Source organism: Oncorhynchus nerka, linkage group LG7 (genome assembly GCF_034236695.1).
Source record: "Oncorhynchus nerka isolate Pitt River linkage group LG7, Oner_Uvic_2.0, whole genome shotgun sequence".
Taxonomy (NCBI): Eukaryota; Metazoa; Chordata; class Actinopteri; order Salmoniformes; family Salmonidae; genus Oncorhynchus; species Oncorhynchus nerka.
In genome coordinates this window covers 37,133,618-37,155,341 of record NC_088402.1, presented here as the reverse complement: position 1 = coordinate 37,155,341, position 21,724 = coordinate 37,133,618, and the positions used below count along the sequence as shown (strand labels likewise).

The following is a 21,724-nucleotide window of genomic DNA, read 5'->3' as shown; positions in this document are numbered from 1 at the left end:
TCAACTACTTTGCGTTTCACAAAGACACAGTGGCTGGAACCAAAAATCAGAAATTTGGACTCCAGACCAAAGGACAGATTTCAACCAGTCTAATGCCCATTGCTCGTGTTTCTTGACCCAAGCTTGTCTCTTTGTATTTTTTGTGTCCTTCAGTATTGATTTCTTTACAGCAATTTGACCATGAAGGCCTGATTCACATAGTTTTCTCTGAACAGTTGATGTTGAGATGTGTCTGTTACTTGAACTCTGTGAAGCATTTATTTGATCTGCAATCTGAGGCTGGTAACTCTAATGAATTTATCCTCTGCAGAAGAGCTAACTGGGTATTACTTTTCTGTGGCGGTCTTCATGAGAGCCAGTTTCATCATAGCACTTGATGGTTTTTGCAACTGCACTCGAAGAAACTTTCAAGTTCTTGACATTTTCCAGATTGACTGACCTTCATATCTTAAAGTAATGATGGACTGTCATTTCTTTTTGCTTATTTGAGCTGTTCTTGCCATAATATGGACTTGGTCTTTTACCAAATACGGCTATCTTCTGTATACCACCCTACCTTTTTACAACACAACTGATTGTCTCAAATGCATTAAAGAAGGAAAGATTCCACAAATTAACTTTTAACAAGGCACACCTGTTAATATAAATGCATTCCAGGTGATTACCTCATGAAGCTGGTTGAGATAATGGCAAGAGTGTGCAAAGCTGTCATCAAGGCAAAGGGTGGCTACTTTGAAGAATCTAAATCTAAAATATACACTGCTCAAAAAAATAAAGGGAACACTTAAACAACACAATGTAACTCCAAGTCAATCACACTTCTGTGAAATCAAACTGTCCACTTACGGAGCAACACTGATTGACAATAAATTTCACATGCTGTTGTGCAAATGGAATAGACAACAGGTGGAAATTATAGGCAATTAGCAAGACATCCCCAATAAAGGAGTGGTTCTGCAGGTGGTGACCACAGACCTATTCTCAGTTCCTATGCTTCCTGGCTGATGTTTTGGTCACTTTTGAATGCTGGCGGTGCTTTCACTCTAGTGGTAGCATGAGACGGAGTCTACAACCCACACAAGTGGCTCAGGTAGCTCATCCAGGATGGCACATCAATGTGAGCTGTGGCAAGAAGGTTTTCTGTTTCTGTCAGCGTAGTGTTCAGAGCATGGAGGCGCTACCAGGAGACAGGAAACGTGGAGGAGGCCGTAGGAGGGCAACAACCCAGCAGCAGGACCGCTACCTCCGCCTTTGTGCAAGGAGGAGCAGGATGAGCAATGCCAGAGCCCTGCAAAATGACCTCCATCAGGCCACAAATGTGCATGTGTCTGCTCAAACGGTCAGAAACAGACTCCATGAGGGTGGTAATGAGGGCCTGACATCCACAGGTTGGGGTTGTGCTTACAGCCAAACACCGTGCAGGACGTTTGGCATTTGCCAGAGAATACCAAGATTGGCACATTCGCCACTGGCGCCCTGTGCTCTTCACAGATGAAAGCAGGTTCACACTGAACACATGTGACAGACGTGACAGAGTCTGGAGACGCTGTGGAGAACATTCTGCTGCCTGCAACATCCTCCAGCATGACGGGTTTGGTGGTGGGTCAGTCATGGTGTGGGGTGGCATTTCTTTGGGGGGCTGCACAGCCCTCCATGTGCTCGCCAGAGGTAGCCTGACTGCCATTAGGTACCGAGATGAGATCCTCAGACCCCTTGTGAGACCATATGCTGGTGCGGTTGGCCCTGGGTTCCTCCTAATGCAAGACAATGCTAGACCTCATGTGGCTGGAGTGTGTCAGCAGTTCCTGCAAGAGGGAGGCATTGATGCTATGGACTGGCCCGCCCGTTCCCCAGACCTGAATCCAATTGAGCACATCTGGGACATCATGTCTCACTCCATCCACCAACGCCACGTTGCACCACGGACTGTCCAGGAGTTGGCGGATGCTTTAGTCCAGGTCTGGGAGGAGATCCCTCAGGAGACCATCCGCCACCTCATCAGGAGCATGCCCAGGTGTTGTAGGGAGGTCATACAGGCACGTGGAGGCCACACACACTACTGAGCCTCATTTTGACTTGTTTTAAGGACATTACATCAAAGTTGGATCAGCCTGTAGTGTGGTTTTCCACTTTAATTTTGAGTGTGACTCCAAATCCAGACCACCATGGGTTGATCAATATGATTTCCATTGATAATTTTTGTGTGATTTTGTTGTCAGCACATTCAACTATGTAAAGAAAAAAGTATTTAATAAGAATATTTCATTCATTCAGATCTAGGATGTGTTATTTTAGTGTTCCCTTTATTTTTTGAGCAGTGTATTTTTGATATAATACTTTTTTGGTTACTACATGATTCCGTATGTGTTATTTCATAGTTTTGATGTATTTACTATTATTCTACAATGTAAAAAATAGTACAAATAAAGAAAAACCCTTGAATGAGTAGGTGTGTCCAAACTTTTGACTGGTATATAAACCTTTAATACATTAGTCATAGTTCATTTGTTTTAGAAATGTCAATCTGTGAGAAACTGCAAACATGCACTACAAAAATGGGCTCCCGAGTGGCACAGCGGTCAAAGGCAACGCATCTCAGTGCTAAAGGCATCGCTACAGACCCTGGTTCGATTCCAGGCTGAATCACAACCGGCCGTGATTGAGAGTTTCATAGGGTGGCGCACAATTGGCTGTCGTCCAGATTTGGCAGGTGTAGGCCGTCATTGTAAAGAACAATTTGTTCTTAACTGACTTGCCTAGTTAAATAAAGGTTACTTAAAAAATAAAAAATAAATGTAATTACAAATTCGTCACAATGTAATGGGACCCAAAACTACACATCCCACATTCACCAAGTTGTTTTTGTCTGTGATGAAAAAAATGAAGCATGGGCTTGTAGTTTAATTTGGTATTTACACTTGTCCCTCTTCGATTAAAGAACAACATATCCCACAATGCCTTTCGAAACGACGTGCATAAAGTGGTCCGTCACGGGTTGCAACTTGTTCTCTCCGGGGGCTTGTGTCTAGTTAACTGTACACTAGTTGTGGTCAGTTATGTTTCTTGCAGGCACAGGAAATGGGTGCTGCGGGGCTGGCCAGAGGTCAGGATCTAGTAATGGGTCCTGCAATCCGCGAAAGTTTAGCGAGAAGATAGCACTCCTCACCCAGCGACAAGCTGAGGACACCGCAGCCTTCCAGGAGGTTATGATGGACATCACTTCCACCAGGGTGAGTCAAGAGGACAGGCCTACGAACTTCGTGTTGATAAAACAGGAGATTCCATAAAGCTGTCAAAAATATTCAAACGTCAGTGATGTTGACCACCCGACAGTCAGAGCACTTTGTTTTCACTTTTCAGAGGCGCAATCAATTCCAGGCCATATCAAGCATCGCGTTTAATTTTGCACTATAGAGACTTTCACTGCAAATACGCCGGTTGACAAATCTGTTTAATCCAAAGTGTCGATATAATTTAACTTCAAAACACTCTTACTTAATATAACCTTTAAACATAATATGTGCGTTATATTGATTTATACACCATTTATGCTTATCACACCTGTTGATTTGCCATACAGATGCATGGAGTGCAGGCTGCCCACAACCTGCAAGGCTAGAATTACAAATTGCACTCTTTGGGTAGCCTGCGTAATGTGCAGTGGTGTAAAGTACTTAAGTAGACATACTTGCAAGTACTATTTAAGTCGTTTTTTGGGGTATCTGTACTTTACTTTATTATTTATATTTTTTTACAACTTTTACTTCACTACATTCCTAAAGAAAATGTACTTTTTACTCCATACATTTTCTCTGACACCCAAAAGTAGTTGTTACATTTTGAATGCTTAGCAGGACAGAAAAATTGTCTAATTCCCACACTTAAAAAGAGTACATCCTGGTCATCCCTGCTGCCTCTGATCTGACTGACTCACTAAATACATGCTTTGTGTGTAAATGATGTGTAAGTATAGGAGAGTGCCTGTGGCTATCTGTGAACACGATGAGGTACGGTTTGCTTAATATAAGGAATTTGAAATGATTTATACTTGTACTTTTACTTTTGATACTTAAGTATATTTAAAACCAAATACTTTTAGATTTTTACTCAAGTAGTATTTTACTGGGAGAATTTCACTTTTACTTGAGTCATTTTCCATTAAGGTATCTTTACCTTTACTCAAGTATGACAATTGGGTACTTTTTCCTCCACTGGTAATGTGAATATGTTAACACTTATGGGATATGCCCCCACGTTTCTATTTATGGGGGTGTCTATTAGGCTAGGGGTTGCCCTGATTTGTTATTGTGCCCATAGGAAATATAAATACTATTCTATTTTTATGCGAGTGTCGTGTCCCACTACACAGTTGGAGTACTACAACCTCACAGTGCAGTGAGTGTATTAAGAAGTGACAAATATGATACTTTATCGTTTTGGAATGTAATTGCCTTCTGTGTATTTGACTCCAGCTTTTTGCCAGGGGTGTAGGGCTGTCCCTGACGGGGGGGGGGAGTTATTGTATTAGGCCTAAGTAAGTAATGGTATTAAGACTTAACAGGATGTGCTCTTTGGCCTACAGCTCAATGGTGTTCTCAACACCAATATGCTGGTTAACTTTGCTATTATGCACATAGCAACATGGTTGAGGAAAACAGCGCACTGATGTTTCAGAACTGCAGACAGTGACCACTATGCAACGTGGGAGAAAGTGCATTTGTTCTAAACTAATATTTGTATTAGTGTTGCACCATTGTTCTTGTATAACCATATAGAATTACAGTAGCATGTCTTATTGATGGACTGTGCCATCCCCATGGCCTCCACAATGGATTAGTCCACTCAGACAGGCGCAAATCAAGCAGTTGTCTTGTACACCATGCAATTATAATAATTATTGTTGTTGTTACTCCTCGACTAAAGAAGTCTCAATCGACCAACAGCCTATCGACCAAACAATCGACCAGTAGACTAAATGGGGTCAACGCTACAGGGGTGTAATAAATATGTTTGAAACATGATAGACATACAGTATGTGTAAAGTGCACAAGTTCGAGTTTCCCTATTCTGCATTATAGAGCGCACCGTCCTTCTTATAGCTCGGCTACATTGCATCTCAATCTTCAATGTTGTGAACACAATGCAGTATCCTATTGATTAAGTCTCTGGTGTCACGTGAAATGAGGTGCAGCCCTATGCTCTGAAACTGAGGAGCCAAGACCTCATGGCACTATGGTAGCTCTTTGACCTCTTACATAGCCCACACTTTTCATATCATTAGTACCCGAATTCAAAGGCTCTCAAGTCATGTTACCGAACCACCATGCAACACTTTCCTTAAAATACAGTGTCTGTAGGAGATGGTACCCAGCTATACTCATGGTTTATTGCACATGGGCTTTTAAAGTATGCAAGGGTCTTTCTCCTGCAGTCTCTGATTCCCATGTTCATGCCAAGGGTTGGCAGTCAGAGGGTATTCTTTCCAAGATCGAGCCGACAGTCGCCTTGACTCACTCTTATAGTGTCACTATATACGGAATATACTTTGTCTGAGTTTTACATTCACCAGTAATTCCATTTTACAAGTGAGACTATTATAGAACTGACTGTAAATGCAATTTTTTTCTTCTTCTGATAATCAACTAAATTAAAGTAGTTGTCGTCTTTATTCACTCCTTTATCCCCCCACTCTTTCCGGGTCTCAGATTCAGGTCCACAGAGCGCGGCAGGCCAGAAGCCTGGGCACCTATTATGGAGGCTCTCTTCCCAATGTCAACCAGATTGGGAGAAGCATTTCAGATGTACAGGTTAGATTTATTACTTACATTTTACTTATGACTACATTACATACTACTTATAACTACATTACCTACTAAAAACTATATTTAAATTTATAAGCCTAATTACATACAGGCTATAGTAATGGTTATATGATGCAGGCTACTGAAAGTCAAATGAACTGTTGATCTGTCTGACTCTGTTAGGGTCAGCTCCCCTGTCGTCCAGACAATGGCTGCCCCTCAAGACTTCACCCAATGGCAGAGTGGGCACAAGGAGAGGGGCGGCTTAGTTTTCCGGTCAGGCCAAACAGGAAACATGTATCCTTTATGGTCAGTCAAAGGGCAGCCAGTGGTGGGTCCCTTAAAGTGAAGTGAGGTCACTGCTAGTGTAACGTCTGTATTGCTTCGTGGCTCCCATGCCTTAAAGTTAATACATGGTGGGGCTAAAGCAGAAACAGATGCTTTTAGGGAAAGGGTTTCTAATGGTAAATGCTAAAGTTAGCCATTTGCAACTGTAGTATAGTAAGCACACAAAAATGACGGTTTTTCTCCATGCTCCCCAGATATCTGACGTGCATGGAGGATGACCATAACAGTGGATGTAAAGCAATAGTTCACCACAATATTGCAATAATGTGTTGAACTATTGCTTTACATCTACAGTAGCCTACGTCCTATTGTCTGTATGGCAAGACCAAACAACTATTGTTGGTAAAAGCGTGCAGGGTCAAATGCCATACTACTTGTCTAAGGTTAAAGGCCCAGTGCAGTCAAAAAAGTGATTTCCCCGTATACTGCATTCGCTAAGTATTCAGACCCCTTCACTTTTTCCACATTTTGTTACGTTATTAACACTCGTATTTGCCACATCTTCAATTTAAGCCTACTAGAGACCATGTGCCCCCAGGCCTGGAGGGAAGATAAAGCAATTCCACTACCCAAGAATAGAATAGTAAAGCCCCCTTTACTGACTCAAATAGCCAACCAATCAGCCTGTTACCAACCCTTAGTACACTTCTGGAAAAAATGGTGTTTGATCAGATACAATTATATTTTACAGTAAACAAATTGACAATAGAATTTCAGCATGCTTATAGGGAAGGACACTCAACAAGCACATCACTTACACTGACTGATGATTGGCTGAGAGAAATTGATGATAAAATGATTGTGGGGGCTGTCTTGTTAGAATTCAATATAGCTTTTGACATGATTGATTTTATTTTATTTTTATTTCACCTTTATTTAACCAGGTAGGCTAGTTGAGAACAAGTTCTCATTTGCAACTGCGACCTGGCCAAGATAAAGCATAGCAGTGTGAACAGACAACACAGAGTTACACATGGAGTAAACAATTAACAAGTCAATAACACAGTAGAAACAAAAGGGGAGTCTATATACATTGTGTGCAAAAGGCGTGAGGAGGTAGGCGAATAATTACAATTTTGCAGATTAACACTGGAGTGATAAATGATCAGATGGTCATGTACAGGTAGAGATATTGGTGTGCAAAAGAGCAGAAAAGTAAATAAATAAAAACAGTATGGGGATGAGGTAGGTAAAAATGGGTGGGCTATTTACCGATAGACTATGTACAGCTGCAGCGATCGGTTAGCTGCTCAGATAGCAAATGTTTGAAGTTGGTGAGGGAGATAAGTCTCCAACTTCAGCGATTTTTGCAATTCGTTCCAGTCACAGGCAGCAGAGAACTGGAACGAAAGGCGGCCAAATGAGGTGTTGGCTTTAGGGATGATCAGTAAGATACACCTGCTGGAGCGCGTGCTGCGGGTGGGTGTTGCCATAGTGACCAGTGAACTGAAATAAGGCGGAGCTTTACCTAGCATGGACTTGTAGATGATCATAGTCTGCTGCTGGAAAAATGTATGTGTTATGGCTTTACACCCCCTGCTATAATGTGGATAAAGAGTTACTTGTCTAACAGAACATAGAGGGTGTTCTTTAATGGAAGCCTATCAAAGATAATCCAGTTAGAATCAGGAATTCCCCAGGGTAACTGTTTAGGCCCCTTGCTTTTTTCAATTGTACTAACGACATGCCACTGACTTTGAGTAAAGCCAGAGTTTCTATGTATGCAGATGACTCCAAACTACACACGCCAGCTACTACAGCGACTGAAATGACTGCAACACTCAACATAGAGCTGCAGTTAGTTTCAGAGTGGGTGGCAAGGAATAAGTTAGCCCTAAATATTTTAAAAACTAAAAGCATTGTATTTGGAACAAAACTCTCTAAACCCTAAACCTTAACTAATCCTTGTAATAAATAATATAAATTGAGCACGTTTTGATGACTAATATGCTTGGAGTTACATTAGATTGTAAACTGTCATGGTCAAAACATATTGATGCAGTAGTAGCTAAGATGAGGAGAAGTCTGTCTATAATAAAGCGATGCTCTGACTTCTTAACAATACTATCAGCAAGGCAGGTCCTACGGGCCCTAGTTTTGTCGCACCTGGACTACTGTTCAGTCGTGTGGTCAGGTGCCACAAAGAAGGACTTTGGAAAATTGCAATTGGCTCAGAACAGGGCAGCACGGCTAGCCCTTGGATGGACACCGAGAGCAATTATTAATAATATGCATGTCAATCTCTCCTGGCTGAAAGTGGAGGAGAGATTGACTTCATCACTACTTTTATTTATGAGAGGTGCATGTTGAATGCACCGAGCTGTCTGTCTAAACTACTGGTACACAGCTCGGACACCCATGCATACCCCACATGCCACAAGAGGTCTCTTCACAGTCCAGAACAGACTATGGGAGGCACACAGTACTACATAGAGCCATGACAACATGGGACTCTATTCCACATCAAGTAACTGATGCAAGCAGTAAAATTAGATTTTAAAAAACAAACACCTTATGCAACAGTGGGGACTGTGAAGCAACACAAACATTGGCGCACACACACACACACACACACACATGGTTGTAGTACTGTAGATATGTGGTAGTGGTGGAGTAGGGGCCTGAAGGATCACAGTGTGTTGTGAATGTGTTGTAATGTTTTAAAATGGTATAAACTGCCTTAATTTTGCTGGATCCCAGTAAGAGTAGCTGTTGCTTTGGCAGCAGCTAATGGGGATCCATAATAAATACAAGTACAGCCTTATTCTAAAATGTATTAAATATTTGTATTTTTAATAAACACAGTTGACAGTGAGAGGACGGTTCTTTTTTTGCTGAGTTTATATATATACACGTCCTCTCACTGTCAATTGCGTTTATTTTCAGCTAATTTAACATGTGTAAATATTTGTATGAACATAACAAGATTTAACAACTGAGACATAAACTGAACAAGTTCCACAGACGTGACTAACAGAAATTGAATAATGTGTCCCTGAACAAAGTGGTTGTCAAAATCAAAAGTAACGGTCAGTATCTGGTGTGGCCAGCAGCTGCATTAAGTACTGCAGTGCATCTCCTCCTCATGGACTGCACCAGATTTGCCAGTTCTCGCTGTGAGACGTTACCCCACTCTTCCACCAAGGCACCTGCAAGTTCCCGGACATCTCTGGGGGGAATGGACCTAGCCCTCACCCTCCGATCCAACAGGTCCCAGATCTGCTCAATGGGATTGAGATCCGGGCTCTTCGCTGGCCATGGCAGAACACTGTCATTCCTGTCTTGCAAGAAATCACACACAGAACGAGCAGTATGGCTGGTGGCATTGTCATGCTGGAGGGTCATGTCAGGATGAGCCAGCAGGAAGGGTACCACATGAGGGAGGAAGATGTCTTCCCTGTAACGTACAGCGTTGAGATTGCCTGCAATGACGACAAGCTCAGTCCGATGATGCTGTGACACACTGCCCCAGACCATGACGGACCCTCCACCTCCAAATCGATCCCGCTCCAGAGTACAGACCTCGGTGTAATGCTCATTCCTTTGACGATAAACGCGAATCCAACCATCGCCACTGATGAGACAAAACCGAGACTCGTCAGTGAAGAGCACTTTTTGCCAGTCCTGTCTGGTCCAGCGACAGTGGGTTTGTGCCCATAGGCAACGTTGTTGCCGGTGATGTCTGTTGAGGACCTGCCTTACAACAGGCCTACAAGCCCTCAGTCCAGCCTCTCTCAGCCTATTACGGACAGTCTGAGCACTGATGGAGGGATTGTGCATTCCTGGTGTAACTCGGGCAGTTGTTGTTGCCATCCTGTACCTGTCCTGCAGGTGTGATGTTTGGATGTACCGATCCTGTGCAGGTGTTGTTACACGTGGTCTGCACTGCGAGGACGATCAGCTGTCCGTCCTGTCTCCCTGTAGTGCAGTCTTAGGCGTCTTACAGTACGGACATTGCAATTTATTGCCCTGGCCACATCTGCAGTCCTCATGCCTCCTTCCAGCATGCTTAAGGTACGTTTACGCACATGAGCTGGGTCCCTGGGCATCTTTCTTTTGATGTTTTTCAGAGTCAGTAGAAAGGCCTCTTTAGTGTCCTAAGTTTTCATAACTGTGACCTTAATTGCCTACCATCTGCAAGCTGTTAGTGTCTTAATGACCGTTCCACAGGTGCATGTTCATTAATTGTTTATGGTTCATTGAATAAGCATGGGAAACTGTGTTTAAACCCTTTACAATGTAGATATGTGAAGTTATTTGGATTTTTACGAATTATCTTTGAAAGACAGGGTCCTGAAAAAGGGACGTTTCTTTTGCTGAATTTATAAATTGAAATGACACAGTGAAATAAATAAATAATGGCGTTAGTGTAAGAGTTTGAAAAGACATGCTGATATTTCAGGCAGTTTTAGTGGGATGGAGTTTTGGCTGCCTGGTGACATCACCAAGCAGTAAATTACTTAATTAACCAATAAGAAAGTGTTCCAAACCTCTCTGCCAATAACAGCTAGTTTTCCCCTCACCAATCAAACCATTCCTAGACAGTCCTATTAGAATTCTTGCTTGAGAAATGTCTGTTTGCCAAGAAGCTATTTTTGTTACTTTCTGACCATTTTAATTGAAAACAATCTTAGTAAGGTATGTTACCCAGAAATTATTTGATATTGAGGTAAAAAATAGATGCATTGGACCTTTTTAAAATTAAACCTTTATTTAACTAGGCAAGTCAGTTAAGAACAAATTCTTATTTACAATGACTGCTTACCCTTGCGACGCTGGGCCAATTGTGCGCCGCCCTATGGGACTTCCAATCACGGCCAGATGTGATTCAGCCTGGATTCGACACAGGGACTTGTAGTGATGGCAGTGCCTTAGACCGCTGCACCACTCGGGAGCCCTTTTAACTGTTGATCCACTTAAGTAGCAGATAGAGGGGATTAATCATGTACACACTGTAGAAGAAATGCCCCGTCAACTTTGTGTACCATTGTTTGCCAACAGTCGGCCTATGCCTAGGTTTTCCAAGGGCACTCTGTATAGCCTTAACACTCCCTCACAGATTGACAACTCTCCCTACCGCTCAGTTCACCCGTCTCCACAACTTGAACCCAGCTTGAGAAGGTAAGGGTCGGCGCAATCCAAAATGATATATTTTGTAAACTTAATAATAAACATCCTAATACATATTTTGACTGATTCTGTCACCCAAAAAGGAACTGGTCTATCAGCTCTCCAGTGGACAAAAGCCACTTGATGCCCCCTCCCTTAACAGCACTTAATAGGTGAGCAACGTACCCATCGTGTTTCTCTACTGTTCTTCTACACTTGCTTTCCCCTCTGAAATGTGTGCTCTCCTCCCCAGAACCAACTCAGACTCGGCCCTGCACACCAGTGTGAGGAACACCCACGCAGGGGACCAGCAGCCTTTAATCTCACAGAACAGGCACAATGGTAAGTCCACAATGCCAGTTGTATTGATTTAGTCATTGTATTGTGTTCAGTGTTTCAGTATTATTCCTTAGGTAATTCTTGCAAATGCCTTTTGAAAGTGAGTTTTCTTTCCTATATCATGTATTCATCTATTAGATTTTTGCACCTGATGATTTCCTCTCCGTCACCTCAGGTTTTCCATATCCAGTGCCTCTAATTGAGGAGAATGTCCTTGAAGAGGAAAAACCATTAAGGAATACCAAAAAGGTATTATTTCTTGCCAATGTAACCATCCACAATGCTTGATATTTCCTATAGGAATGGGTTCAGTATTGCACAATGTGCTCTAGCGGATGGATGACTACTTTTCTCATTGATGTATCCTTGCTAATTGTTCGTCTCATCTTAGCTTCCTGCACTTCCCACTGGAGTCAAATCGCATAAAGTCCCTGGTATAAAGTATGTTCTGCTTTTCCAAATGAATATTGTCTAAAAGAAAGGCAAACCCTGTGCCCTGACTGAACCACCTCCCTTTCTCCTATCCTTCTCTCTTGCGGTTTCTCCAGCATCCTGTCCTCGCCAGATCAGCAGTTCAGGGCTCTCAATGTCCCTTCCGCTCTCAATGCAAGTGGCTCCTTGCCCGATCTCTCCAGCCTGCACCTCCCCTCCCCACAGCCAGTAGGTGGGGACTCACACAAACCCACTGCCTGTAGCACTGGCCACCTACCTGGAACTCCCGCTCACCTTGAAGCCAGAGATGATGAATTTCCCATGCCAGGTGTGTTTGTCTGTGTGCTACGTTTTTAGTGTATGTTGGTGTCGGTTTAGGTAGGTTCATATGGTGATTGTGTCCATTTCTTTCCTTGTGTTCTCAGGTTTGTCGTTGTCTCTCCAAGGCTCGTACAGTAACCCATTGCTCCAGTCCTCCCACAGCAACCCCAATATTCAAGCCTCTCTGCGCAGCCACTCCCTTTCCAGCTCTCTAAACTCCACCTCCTTGAACTTGTCACTCAGCAACTCTTCTCTGCAGTCATCCCCTAGCAACCAATCCCTCCAGTCCTTCCTCAGCAGCTCTTCCCTAAGCGGCCTATCCCTGCAATCCGCAACTAGCCAATGTAGCTACAGCAGTGGGATTGGCGGATCTCGCTCTTGCTCCTCCTCTTCCCTATCCTGCTCCCCACGTCCAATTAGCCAGACGCAGGTGCCTTCGTTAAGAAGGCGGACTCCCCTCAGCCCACTGGTCGTTCCCACTGGTGGAGAGTCTCGCTGGCTCCAATCTAAACAGTTTTCACCTGTTGGGTCTCCAAAGTTATCTTCTATAACTCAGGTATAGGAAACAAACTGGAATTGAAGTGATGTTTTTGTTAATAAGATGGTTTCATAGAACTCCATATTAAGACATTGTTTGACGTATTGCTCTTATTTCAATTCCAAGGGAGTTCTCCTGAACACCAACCAATTACCACAGGAGTCAAGGCCACCAGGGTATCCTCACTGCCAACCTCAACACAAAGGTACTCCAGCAGCTCAGCAGCATTCTCTGACAGAGGGGCAGCAGCAACCCAGCCAGGAACTGAAAAAAACACCACCACACCAAGAGAAATCCAGGCATCAACAACAACAAGACCAACAACACCCACAGCTACAGCTCCCACAGACACACAACCTCCAACAACTGCAATATCACCATCGACAACAGTACCAGCACCCAAATCAACTATATCAATGCCAGATCCAGCATGTCCAGACAGAAAGTCAGGACCTGGACATAAAACAGCAATATCAAAGAGGGTCAAACCATTGTGAGAACCCACAGCAACAACACCTACATCAATCACAAGAGGAACAGCATCAAAGACAACAGCAAAAACAACAGAAACAAGTGTACCAAAACCTTCCACAGCACCAGCTAGAGAAGCAAAGGCAACAATACCAGCAACACCCACACCAGCAGTACCCACATCAGCAACATGATCAACAACAAGCATACCAAAGACAACCTCAGCAAAACCGAGTACGTCGACAAGATGAGCTGCTACTGCAGCAACATCAGCTCCAGCAGGTTCAACTCTACCAACAGCAGCAGCAGACAAATGGCTACCAGCAACAGCAGCATGAGCAACATCAGTGGAATCTCCAGTGGGCAAACCCGCCAGCTCAGAACCTTGACTTGAATGGGCAGAACATGCCAAACCCACAAAAAGTACCAACGATGACTCGTAAGCATCAGACCCAAGCCCAGGGAAGGAGCTGGGCACATCAGAAGGTGCAAAGTCAGAAGGACCAGATTGAGTCGACCAAAATCTTCTCACAGATTAACTCCTTAGTGGACAACAATCCAGGCCTCTACAATGTGAGAATATCCCCATCTGTTGCATATTGTGTCTATTTTCACTAGTTTGAGTTTAGTTTGGATAGTGTCCGTGTGTACAGTTTAGGCTATGTTTAGGATCAATAAAGAGGCCATTTTATGTTTGGTCTGTCAGAAAGATATGGTAATGTAGGGCTGCACGCTATGGGCAATTTTTTTTTTGAATAACGATTAAAAAATAAATAAATCAAATACTGCGATTTGACATGCGATATCGATCAACACTTGGGTGAACTGGATTATTTTCCTGCTGTAGCAAACGGTCTCAAATGAAGATCCTACATCTGTATAGTGAATCTAAGAGAGAAGAGGAACTGTGCTGCTTGAGTGACGGGGTGGGTTTCTTGTGTGTGGGAAGCAGCCGTAAGAGGAGAAAGAAAAACCGAGTAAACTATTAAAAGGACATTACACGCGACTGAGATGCGTTTCAAAATATTGTAATGCGATATGGATGTTGCACATGTCCATATTTCGATGGGAATTCGATCAATTGTGCAGCCCTATTAATGGTACTTACTTCCTTTCTGCTCTCTCAGGACACTTTCATACTGAACCATTTACAGCAGGAGTCCTACATGGGCCTACACCTCACACCACGCCAGACTCAGGCACTCTCCCAGCAGGTAGTCTAAGACTTAAAACTGTAAATAATCTAACAGTATTGAAAGGACAACTCCATTTGACCTGTTGATTCACTCACTGTGCATAGTTTCAATCTAATTCTCTAATCTTGTCTGGTTGTCCACACCTCTGCCCAGCTGGGACAGCTCAGTAAGGAGCCTCTCTGGGGAGATTCTGGGCCTCAGGCTGTGGAGGGGAAAGATGGAGGGGTTTACTGTGGGAACCAGGGTCCTCAGATGTCCCTCCACTGCCAGAACCAAACCAGTGCAGACTTTATGACAGGTAGGGCCCACTCTCTCCCCCCTCTTGCACTTTTTTAATTGCTTGCAGCAGTTAGAGATATTGTTTTTGGGTAAGTATTACCTTATTTTCGACTTACACAGGTCGCTGTCGTTTCATCCAGACAATTGTATGTCCATTGGTTGGTTATTCAATACCAACTAATGGACTTACTGTCTGGATGAAACTACACCCTAAGTAAATAATCCCTGAAATGTTAGACTTGGTAATTGAAAAAAACACAAGTTGCACCGCAATTGTAACCTTTTTAAAGCTTATCTTGTCTCTATATATTTTTAAAAAAGGCAAGGATTCAATCCGATGGCGGCTTTTAAAAGCTATTTCTGATTGAGCTGTCATATGCAGCGTTTACTGTGAACGGGAGCGTTGACTTTAAGTCACAATGCCTATAACCCGCAATCGGATTGAATCCCAGCCTCACTCTTTCGCTCTTATCCACTTTGTCTTTGTTTCCCACTTAACAGACAAAGCAGCCTATGAGGATTTATCTGGTGTTCTGCCCATGCTGGGATTTGATGCAGACGACTTCACCCTGCATAACCCCCTTCAGATCGATCCGCTAGACCTGGAGGAGCTTAACATACTGGCAGATGGAGACATGGTCGAGGACACTGAAAGGACACTGCTCTAACCTACTTAGGTGACCGGGGTAGTTGAATGTATCCAGGAACACTACTTTCAGCTAAGATGGCTGTCTTGGTATGGTCTGATGGCAGCAATGTCAGTTGTAGTTTCTGTCCCGGGATCTTTCACTGCTGGACATAATTTGATTGGACATTAATGTTATCTTACATCATCCTCATGTGATTGGCCAGGTCATGGGATTTAACAAGCATGTAACTATACATTGACTGCCTCACATGAGACTCGTTAGCTAACTGCACTTTTTCTTAGTTGTCATTTAATGCTTGCCTGCAATGGAAAAATGCACCCCAAGAGCTGGCATCCCCTGCACCTTAGTTTAAATGTAGTTGAATAATGAGATTAGATATGTAAAAAAATATATATTTGTATTGATATGGATTTTAGTAATACAATGATGTACATTCTAATATGAATGGTGTCTTTTCACCCTCTAGTAGTGATGAAAAGTTTTTAAAAAACACATCTTAAACTTTGTGTATTTAATGTGGCCAAGAAACCAGTTATTTACATGTCCTTTTTAAACATCTTATGACATTGTTACCATTGTTTTAAAAGAAAAATAAATGAGAGCAGGAAATAACTTGCCAGTACATTTCTTTACGAAAAAGACAATTATGGACAGACCATTACATTACTATTGAAAGTGAGCATTTCCTCAATATACAAATGAATGTGACCGGTGTATTAGATGCTTGCATAATAATATTTCAGGTACTGGTGTTTTTGCATTAAATGTAGCATTTAGTCATAAAATTAAGGTAACACATTGTTGCCTAATAGACAAATACAGGTAAATAATCAAGGCCATTTATTCTCTTGTACTGTGATTACAACCTGAATATGACTTTGAAGCTTGTTTTAAATTAATTCCAAAGGAGAACTATAATCAACAAGGCCTTAAAAGTAGGAACATTAATTACAATATTATCAAATATTTTGTAATCCCATACTGATTTCTAACTTCATTGACATTAAATCAAACATCGCATTTCAGTTCACTTTGGGTGTAGCACATGGACCCTAACTAGGCTTCCCCTTACCCCATCCAAGGGGTTGGGAAAGAAAGCAACAAATCTTGTTCCTTTAAGCTTCTTCTCTTGAGATTTATTTTCCGTTCACTGCTCCAGGTATGAGTCTCCTTCAGGTGCAGATCTTGGATTATTTTAGTTTGACCAATTCCTAAACCATTACAGTACAAACTGACCTCAGATCAGTGGTACGAAGAGAGAGAAAAAGCCCCTACTCCTTTGTAGCTCTTCTTCTGTCATCAGATATATGCTTGAGACCATTATTAGTTAGGACCCATGTCAGGTCAGTATATCTAGATAGGCAGTGCCAAACATGGACCACTTCAGTGTAACATGTCATCATGCAACAATAAGATAATATACTGTTTTACACAGAACTGGAGGGACAGTGTACGCCGTTTGAGTTTTACAATGAAAAAACATCCTTAACTACAGTAACTAGCCTTTTCACAATTTTCTGGATAAATATGTTCTCACATGGAATGTTAGGTTTGAGATGGGAGCCTTTGGCATTTCCAAGCACAACTAAATCAACTCATTCATGGGCTTTCTCTTCCACAAGATGATTCAGCCCATTCCTAAATTATGCAAGTGGTTAAAAATGTGTTTCTGTCAAAGCCTTATTGGCCCGTTGTGCCAACAATGGGTGGCCATATTAGACAGTCATGTACCTCATTTTTATTTTTTCAAAAGTTGTCTGTTTTTCGCCTATCAGATAGGATTAAGTGCATAGACATATAAGTAATAGAACAGTTGTCCCCTTTCAAGTAAATGATTCATCCATTCTATTTCTATGCATTTAATCCTATCCGATAGGCTAAATCCAGCTAACTTTTGGGAAAAAAATGGGCCCAGAGGTGTCTGCTCATTGGCAAGAAACTGGTTAAAGCAGGACTTAAAAGTACACATATCCTGGCTTGGCCTCAGTTGATTGGCTCATAGACCTGTGGTTGGGGCCTGTTCTTGCGGACACACACACACACCCCGCCAAGCAGGATGATCAGCATGGGAGTGCCCAGCCCCACCGCCATGATGACCAGAACCAGGGGAGAGAACGAGTCCACAGGAGGAGAGCCCAGCCCCACCAACACAGTCCTGAAGTACAAAAAGCAAGAGGAGGAAGAATATTATCAGTGCTGACAATTTCATTATCATTTCAGGTAGTTGGTGATGGTGTGAGATATCAACCTCAGCTGCTTGATAGTTGGTTAATGGAGGGGCTATAAACTGCAATTTAGTGTAATTCAGTTAAAGTTGCTAAAATGCAACATATTATAGCTAGGATGAACCAACAGGATGTAAACTGCTACCTACCAGCTGAGGTAGTTGGTGGTGTTGTAGAACGGGTCTCCAGTGATACTGAAGGTCATGTTGAGCCCGGTGGTCTGGCGCTCCCCTCCAAAATACGCCCGCACTAGGCCGGAGGGGGGAAGCTGGGCTACGGGGACAGGGGTTGAGTGGCGGCAGGGAGTGGCGTCCTCAAAGACAGGCGATGGCCTGCGGTAGGCCACGGGCTTCCATTGGGCGTAGCCAAGAACAGGAGAGGTGGAGTTGACTGGAGAGGACACCCACTGAGATACCTAAAAGAGAGGAAAGACGAGGACACTGTAGCATCTGAAAGCTTCAGTGACAGTCTACAGAGAGACGAAGGTAAAGCTTCAGTGACAGTCTACAGAGAGACGAAGGTAAAGAACAGTAAACCAACCATAAATTTATCAACCACAAAAAATGTGTTGAAATATAAACATCTAAATACTGTTATTCAGTAACATTTACTCTAGTATAACCACAGATGGAACAATGAGACAGATATTTCACCGGATGTATAAATATGAAGCATCCGCTTGGCGTTTCCACTCACTACCAAATATGGCAGTGAGAGGATGCCCAGTGGACGGCAGGGGGAGAGGATGGATTTTGGCTGACATTATGCACATTTTCTCAACGATGAAACATTTGCTCTCAATACAGTTTTCTGTTCCCAAAACTATAATCTGTTATGAACAGAATGGACTAAGTTTTGTAGACTTTACCCTTTGCTAAAGTCTTTAAAAATCGCCTTGTTTAGAAGGAGTACAAAGGTAAATTGAGTTATTGCACATGCGCACTTCACAGAGTAGGTGTTCCCTAACGGAAATATGCAGATGTATACTTGAACGGGCCAATACGATCTCGCTAGCTCGTGCTTGGCTCTACCCATCTCATTGCTTGTTTTACCCACATTTGTTCCCAGTTGGAAACGACAGGCTGTGGTCTATCTTAGTTAAGTTATACAAATCTTTGGTACAACTACATGCCTATAACACACAGAGACATCACCTTGAATATGGAGGGTGTGTATTCATCATCTATTGACTGGAGCACGTCCACTCTGCTCATGGCCTGGGTGCCGCCCACAACCTGTAGCTCTAGAGAGAAGCGGGAGTGATTGGACCTCGGGACCACACCGTCCAGCACCACCCTCAGCTGGGAGGAGTTTGCGTTGTGGAGGAGGCTGGGCCAGCCTTGGTCCCGGCCCTCAACATCAAAGGCTGAGAACTAGGATAGGAAGATAGTAGTTGAATACAGTCTAGCTAACATGTAATAAAATAAATCATATCGCACTGATCATTAATACTCACTTCAGTAACCAAGTTTAAGTGATAAAATCAAAGTTTGCCGGACATTTTCAGACCTTTAAAAGTGGTCTAATGTAGAGATGAGTCCATGTCCCACTTTATCTGTTGAGTGGATCCAGGCATAGGTCTGAATCTAGTGAAGATAGGCAATGTCTAATTTCATCACACAGGCTTTAGATGATGCAGTTCCACCTACCTTCAGACAGAGCGAACCGTTGCTGAAGCTCTCGCTGGCGCCTCTTCCACAGAGCAGGGCGGTGTGGGCCATGGGGTCAAGTGTCTTGTTCAGGTCATCCCAGGTGAAGTTCTGCAGCTCGTAGGGCTGGAAGAAGCTGGAGGGGGGTAGGTGCTCGGGGACGGCTGTGTCGTTGACATCGTCGTACTCCCACAGCTGACGAGAGACAAAAGATGAGTTGGTTTAGTGAGTGAGTTACCTATGGCTTTGCCCAGTCTGAAATCAACCCCTTGTTAATAGCCAGGTGTTTGTTAGAGCTATTACCATATTGATAACAACCATCCAAACATTTAAGATCTACAAGAAATGTCTAGAGAATGAATTTTGTACCTGGAATATTCAATAACTTAGATTATGGATCAAAACCTAGCATCTCGCTCATCTTTATGGTTTATGCATTTGGATGAGATACCTGTATCAGCCACTTAGAATATCACCTCAACAGACACTTATGAACAGGATGACAATCAATTTATGACTCACCCTGGTAAAAACGAGTGCGTTGCTGTACAGAACACTGTTCTCCGGAGTCAATTTCAGGCTGCCTGTGGTATTTTGTACCAAGAAGGCAGGCCAGTCTACCTTCACCTTGGATGAAGTGGAGTTTGTGTGCACCAGTAGTAATGCTGGCGCCCCCTGGCTGCAGAGGAGGTAGTGCAGTGTGTCGTTCTTGCCCAGCGCCCGCACATGGAGCAAGCCAACACCAGGGGGTAGCGGCATCAGCGAGGAGTTTAGACCAGGGTTAAGCTCCAGGGATAACTGGGAAGAGGTAAGTCACACAGAGACGGTCAATTTTATAATTTTCCCATAGTGACACAGAATGAGATTCTTACAAGCAAACTGAAATTGTAAGAAGAGGTGATTCATACATCATTAACAGATTTGCACAGCATCCTCCTCAGGCCAACAACCCTCAAAAATATTGTCTGGTGACTGGTCCTGACATGGTCAGAGTCCTACTGAGTACTGACCTATGCAAGGAAGTCTAATGAGACAGTTCATAATCAACACTTGATCCATACATTTGTGGAATCAATAATATTTTATTCATATTTGATATGGAGGGATTGCGGCAGGATAGCCTAATGGTTAGTGTTAGACTAGTAACCGGAAGGTAGAAAGTTCAAACCCCCGAGCTGACAAGGTACAAATCTGCCGTTCTGCCCCTGAACAGGCAGTTAACCCATTGTTCCTAGGCCGTCATTGAAAATAAGAATTTGTTCTTAACTGACTTGCCTAGTTAAATAAAGGTAAAATAAATAAAAAATTGCCAGCACAGAGTAGGGTTTAGATATGTTTCAGCACTATTTGACCTCAGCATCTTCAGTAGAGGGCTCTTGAAATCAAATGTTATTCGTTATGCGCCAAATACAAAAGGTGTAAACCTTACCATGAAATGCTTACTTATAAGCCCTTAACCAAAAATGCTGTTTTTATTTACTAAATAAAATAAAAATTTAAAAAAGAATAACGATAAAATAATGAAACGAGGTTATAAACAGGGGGTACAGGTTAGTCGAGGTAATATGTACTGTACATATAGGTAGGGGTAAAGTGACGAATAATAAACAGCGAGAAGCAAGCATGGTAAAAAAAATAAAAAATAATAGTCCAGGTAGTCATTTGATGAGCGTTCAGCAGATTTATGGCTGGGGGTAGAAGCTGTTAAGAAGCCATTTGGACCTAGACTACCATAACAGATTGTGTTTTAATTGCCCACCGCTATCAATCACACCAACAAAACACCCACATACTTTAACTTAACTATTTCCCTGGTTTAAAAATCACACCCACAAGGGATTGTGTAATCTGTCGCTACGTTATGCATGGATGGCTGGGGTGAAACAATGGATAAATTATGATAGCTAGTTTAATTGATTTTTGATCATCATTCCAATATGGCTCGCGCTACAAAATACAAACATAAAGTGTATATCCAAAATGCTCGAAATCACCAACTAGCTAAAATATGTTAACGTGCTATCTAGCAGTATATCGGGTCAAAATACAGAAAACTGGATCCAAACATAAGTTAGCTACAGCTGACGCTATCCCTGAGAAGTTAGTTAGCTACCTTTATAGAACTGTATTACTTTACAACATAAATATAAACAATTTACTATCAAACTCACATTCCGTCGGTAGTTCTCACCATTGACGATAAAACTAGAAGAACATCGAAGCGTTAAATGCACAAATAAGACATAAAAGTGTATTGTGTTTATAATATCCGCCGCCATCTTTCTTTTTCGGGGAGGAATCACGTGCATAGTTCCTTATTTGATCAGCTGATTGGTCTTCAGCTGACTCGCCAGTATCGATTTCAG

General features: G+C 42.6%; 2 protein-coding genes across 2 annotated transcripts; one reads left to right on the top strand and one right to left on the bottom strand.

The window, feature by feature from the left end:
• The first annotated feature begins 2,961 nt into the window (after positions 1-2,961).
• On the top strand, positions 2,962-17,375 carry LOC115131554 (CREB-regulated transcription coactivator 2-like). Its single transcript, XM_029663355.2, has 14 exons — positions 2,962-3,230; positions 5,706-5,807; positions 5,985-6,098; positions 11,209-11,270; positions 11,363-11,431; positions 11,512-11,600; positions 11,773-11,846; positions 11,989-12,038; positions 12,146-12,357; positions 12,455-12,906; positions 13,015-13,932; positions 14,487-14,573; positions 14,709-14,853; positions 15,336-17,375. Exons 1-14 carry the CDS (start codon positions 3,057-3,059, stop codon positions 15,500-15,502), a joined length of 2,715 nt encoding a protein of 904 aa, XP_029519215.1. The 5' UTR covers positions 2,962-3,056; the 3' UTR covers positions 15,503-17,375.
• Positions 15,981-21,675, bottom strand: glmp (glycosylated lysosomal membrane protein). Its single transcript, XM_029663356.2, has 6 exons — positions 21,530-21,675; positions 19,881-20,156; positions 19,359-19,553; positions 18,864-19,082; positions 17,859-18,124; positions 15,981-17,639 (listed from the first exon to the last, which is right to left on the bottom strand). Exons 1-6 carry the CDS (start codon positions 21,665-21,667, stop codon positions 17,468-17,470), a joined length of 1,266 nt encoding a protein of 421 aa, XP_029519216.1. The 5' UTR covers positions 21,668-21,675; the 3' UTR covers positions 15,981-17,467.
• Between the last annotated feature and the right edge of the window lie 49 nt (positions 21,676-21,724).

What these genes read in the sequence shown, in the direction of transcription:
- LOC115131554 (XM_029663355.2), top strand. Translation starts at nt 3,057, where the DNA reads ATGTTTCTTGCAGGCACAGGAAATGGGTGCTGCGGGGCTGGCCAGAGG. An exon ending in TCAGGCCAAACAGGAAACAT is followed by an intron (nt 6,099 to 11,208) that starts GTATCCTTTATG and finishes ACTCCCTCACAG; the next exon opens with ATTGACAACTCTCCCTACCG. An exon ending in AGTTATCTTCTATAACTCAG is followed by an intron (nt 12,907 to 13,014) that starts GTATAGGAAACA and finishes TTCAATTCCAAG; the next exon opens with GGAGTTCTCCTGAACACCAA.
- glmp (XM_029663356.2), bottom strand. Translation starts at nt 21,667, where the DNA reads ATGCACGTGATTCCTCCCCGAAAAAGAAAGATGGCGGCGGATATTATA. An exon ending in ACGCACTCGTTTTTACCAGG is followed by an intron (nt 19,554 to 19,880) that starts GTGAGTCATAAA and finishes GTCTCTCGTCAG; the next exon opens with CTGTGGGAGTACGACGATGT. An exon ending in ACGGTTCGCTCTGTCTGAAG is followed by an intron (nt 19,083 to 19,358) that starts GTAGGTGGAACT and finishes TTCCTATCCTAG; the next exon opens with TTCTCAGCCTTTGATGTTGA.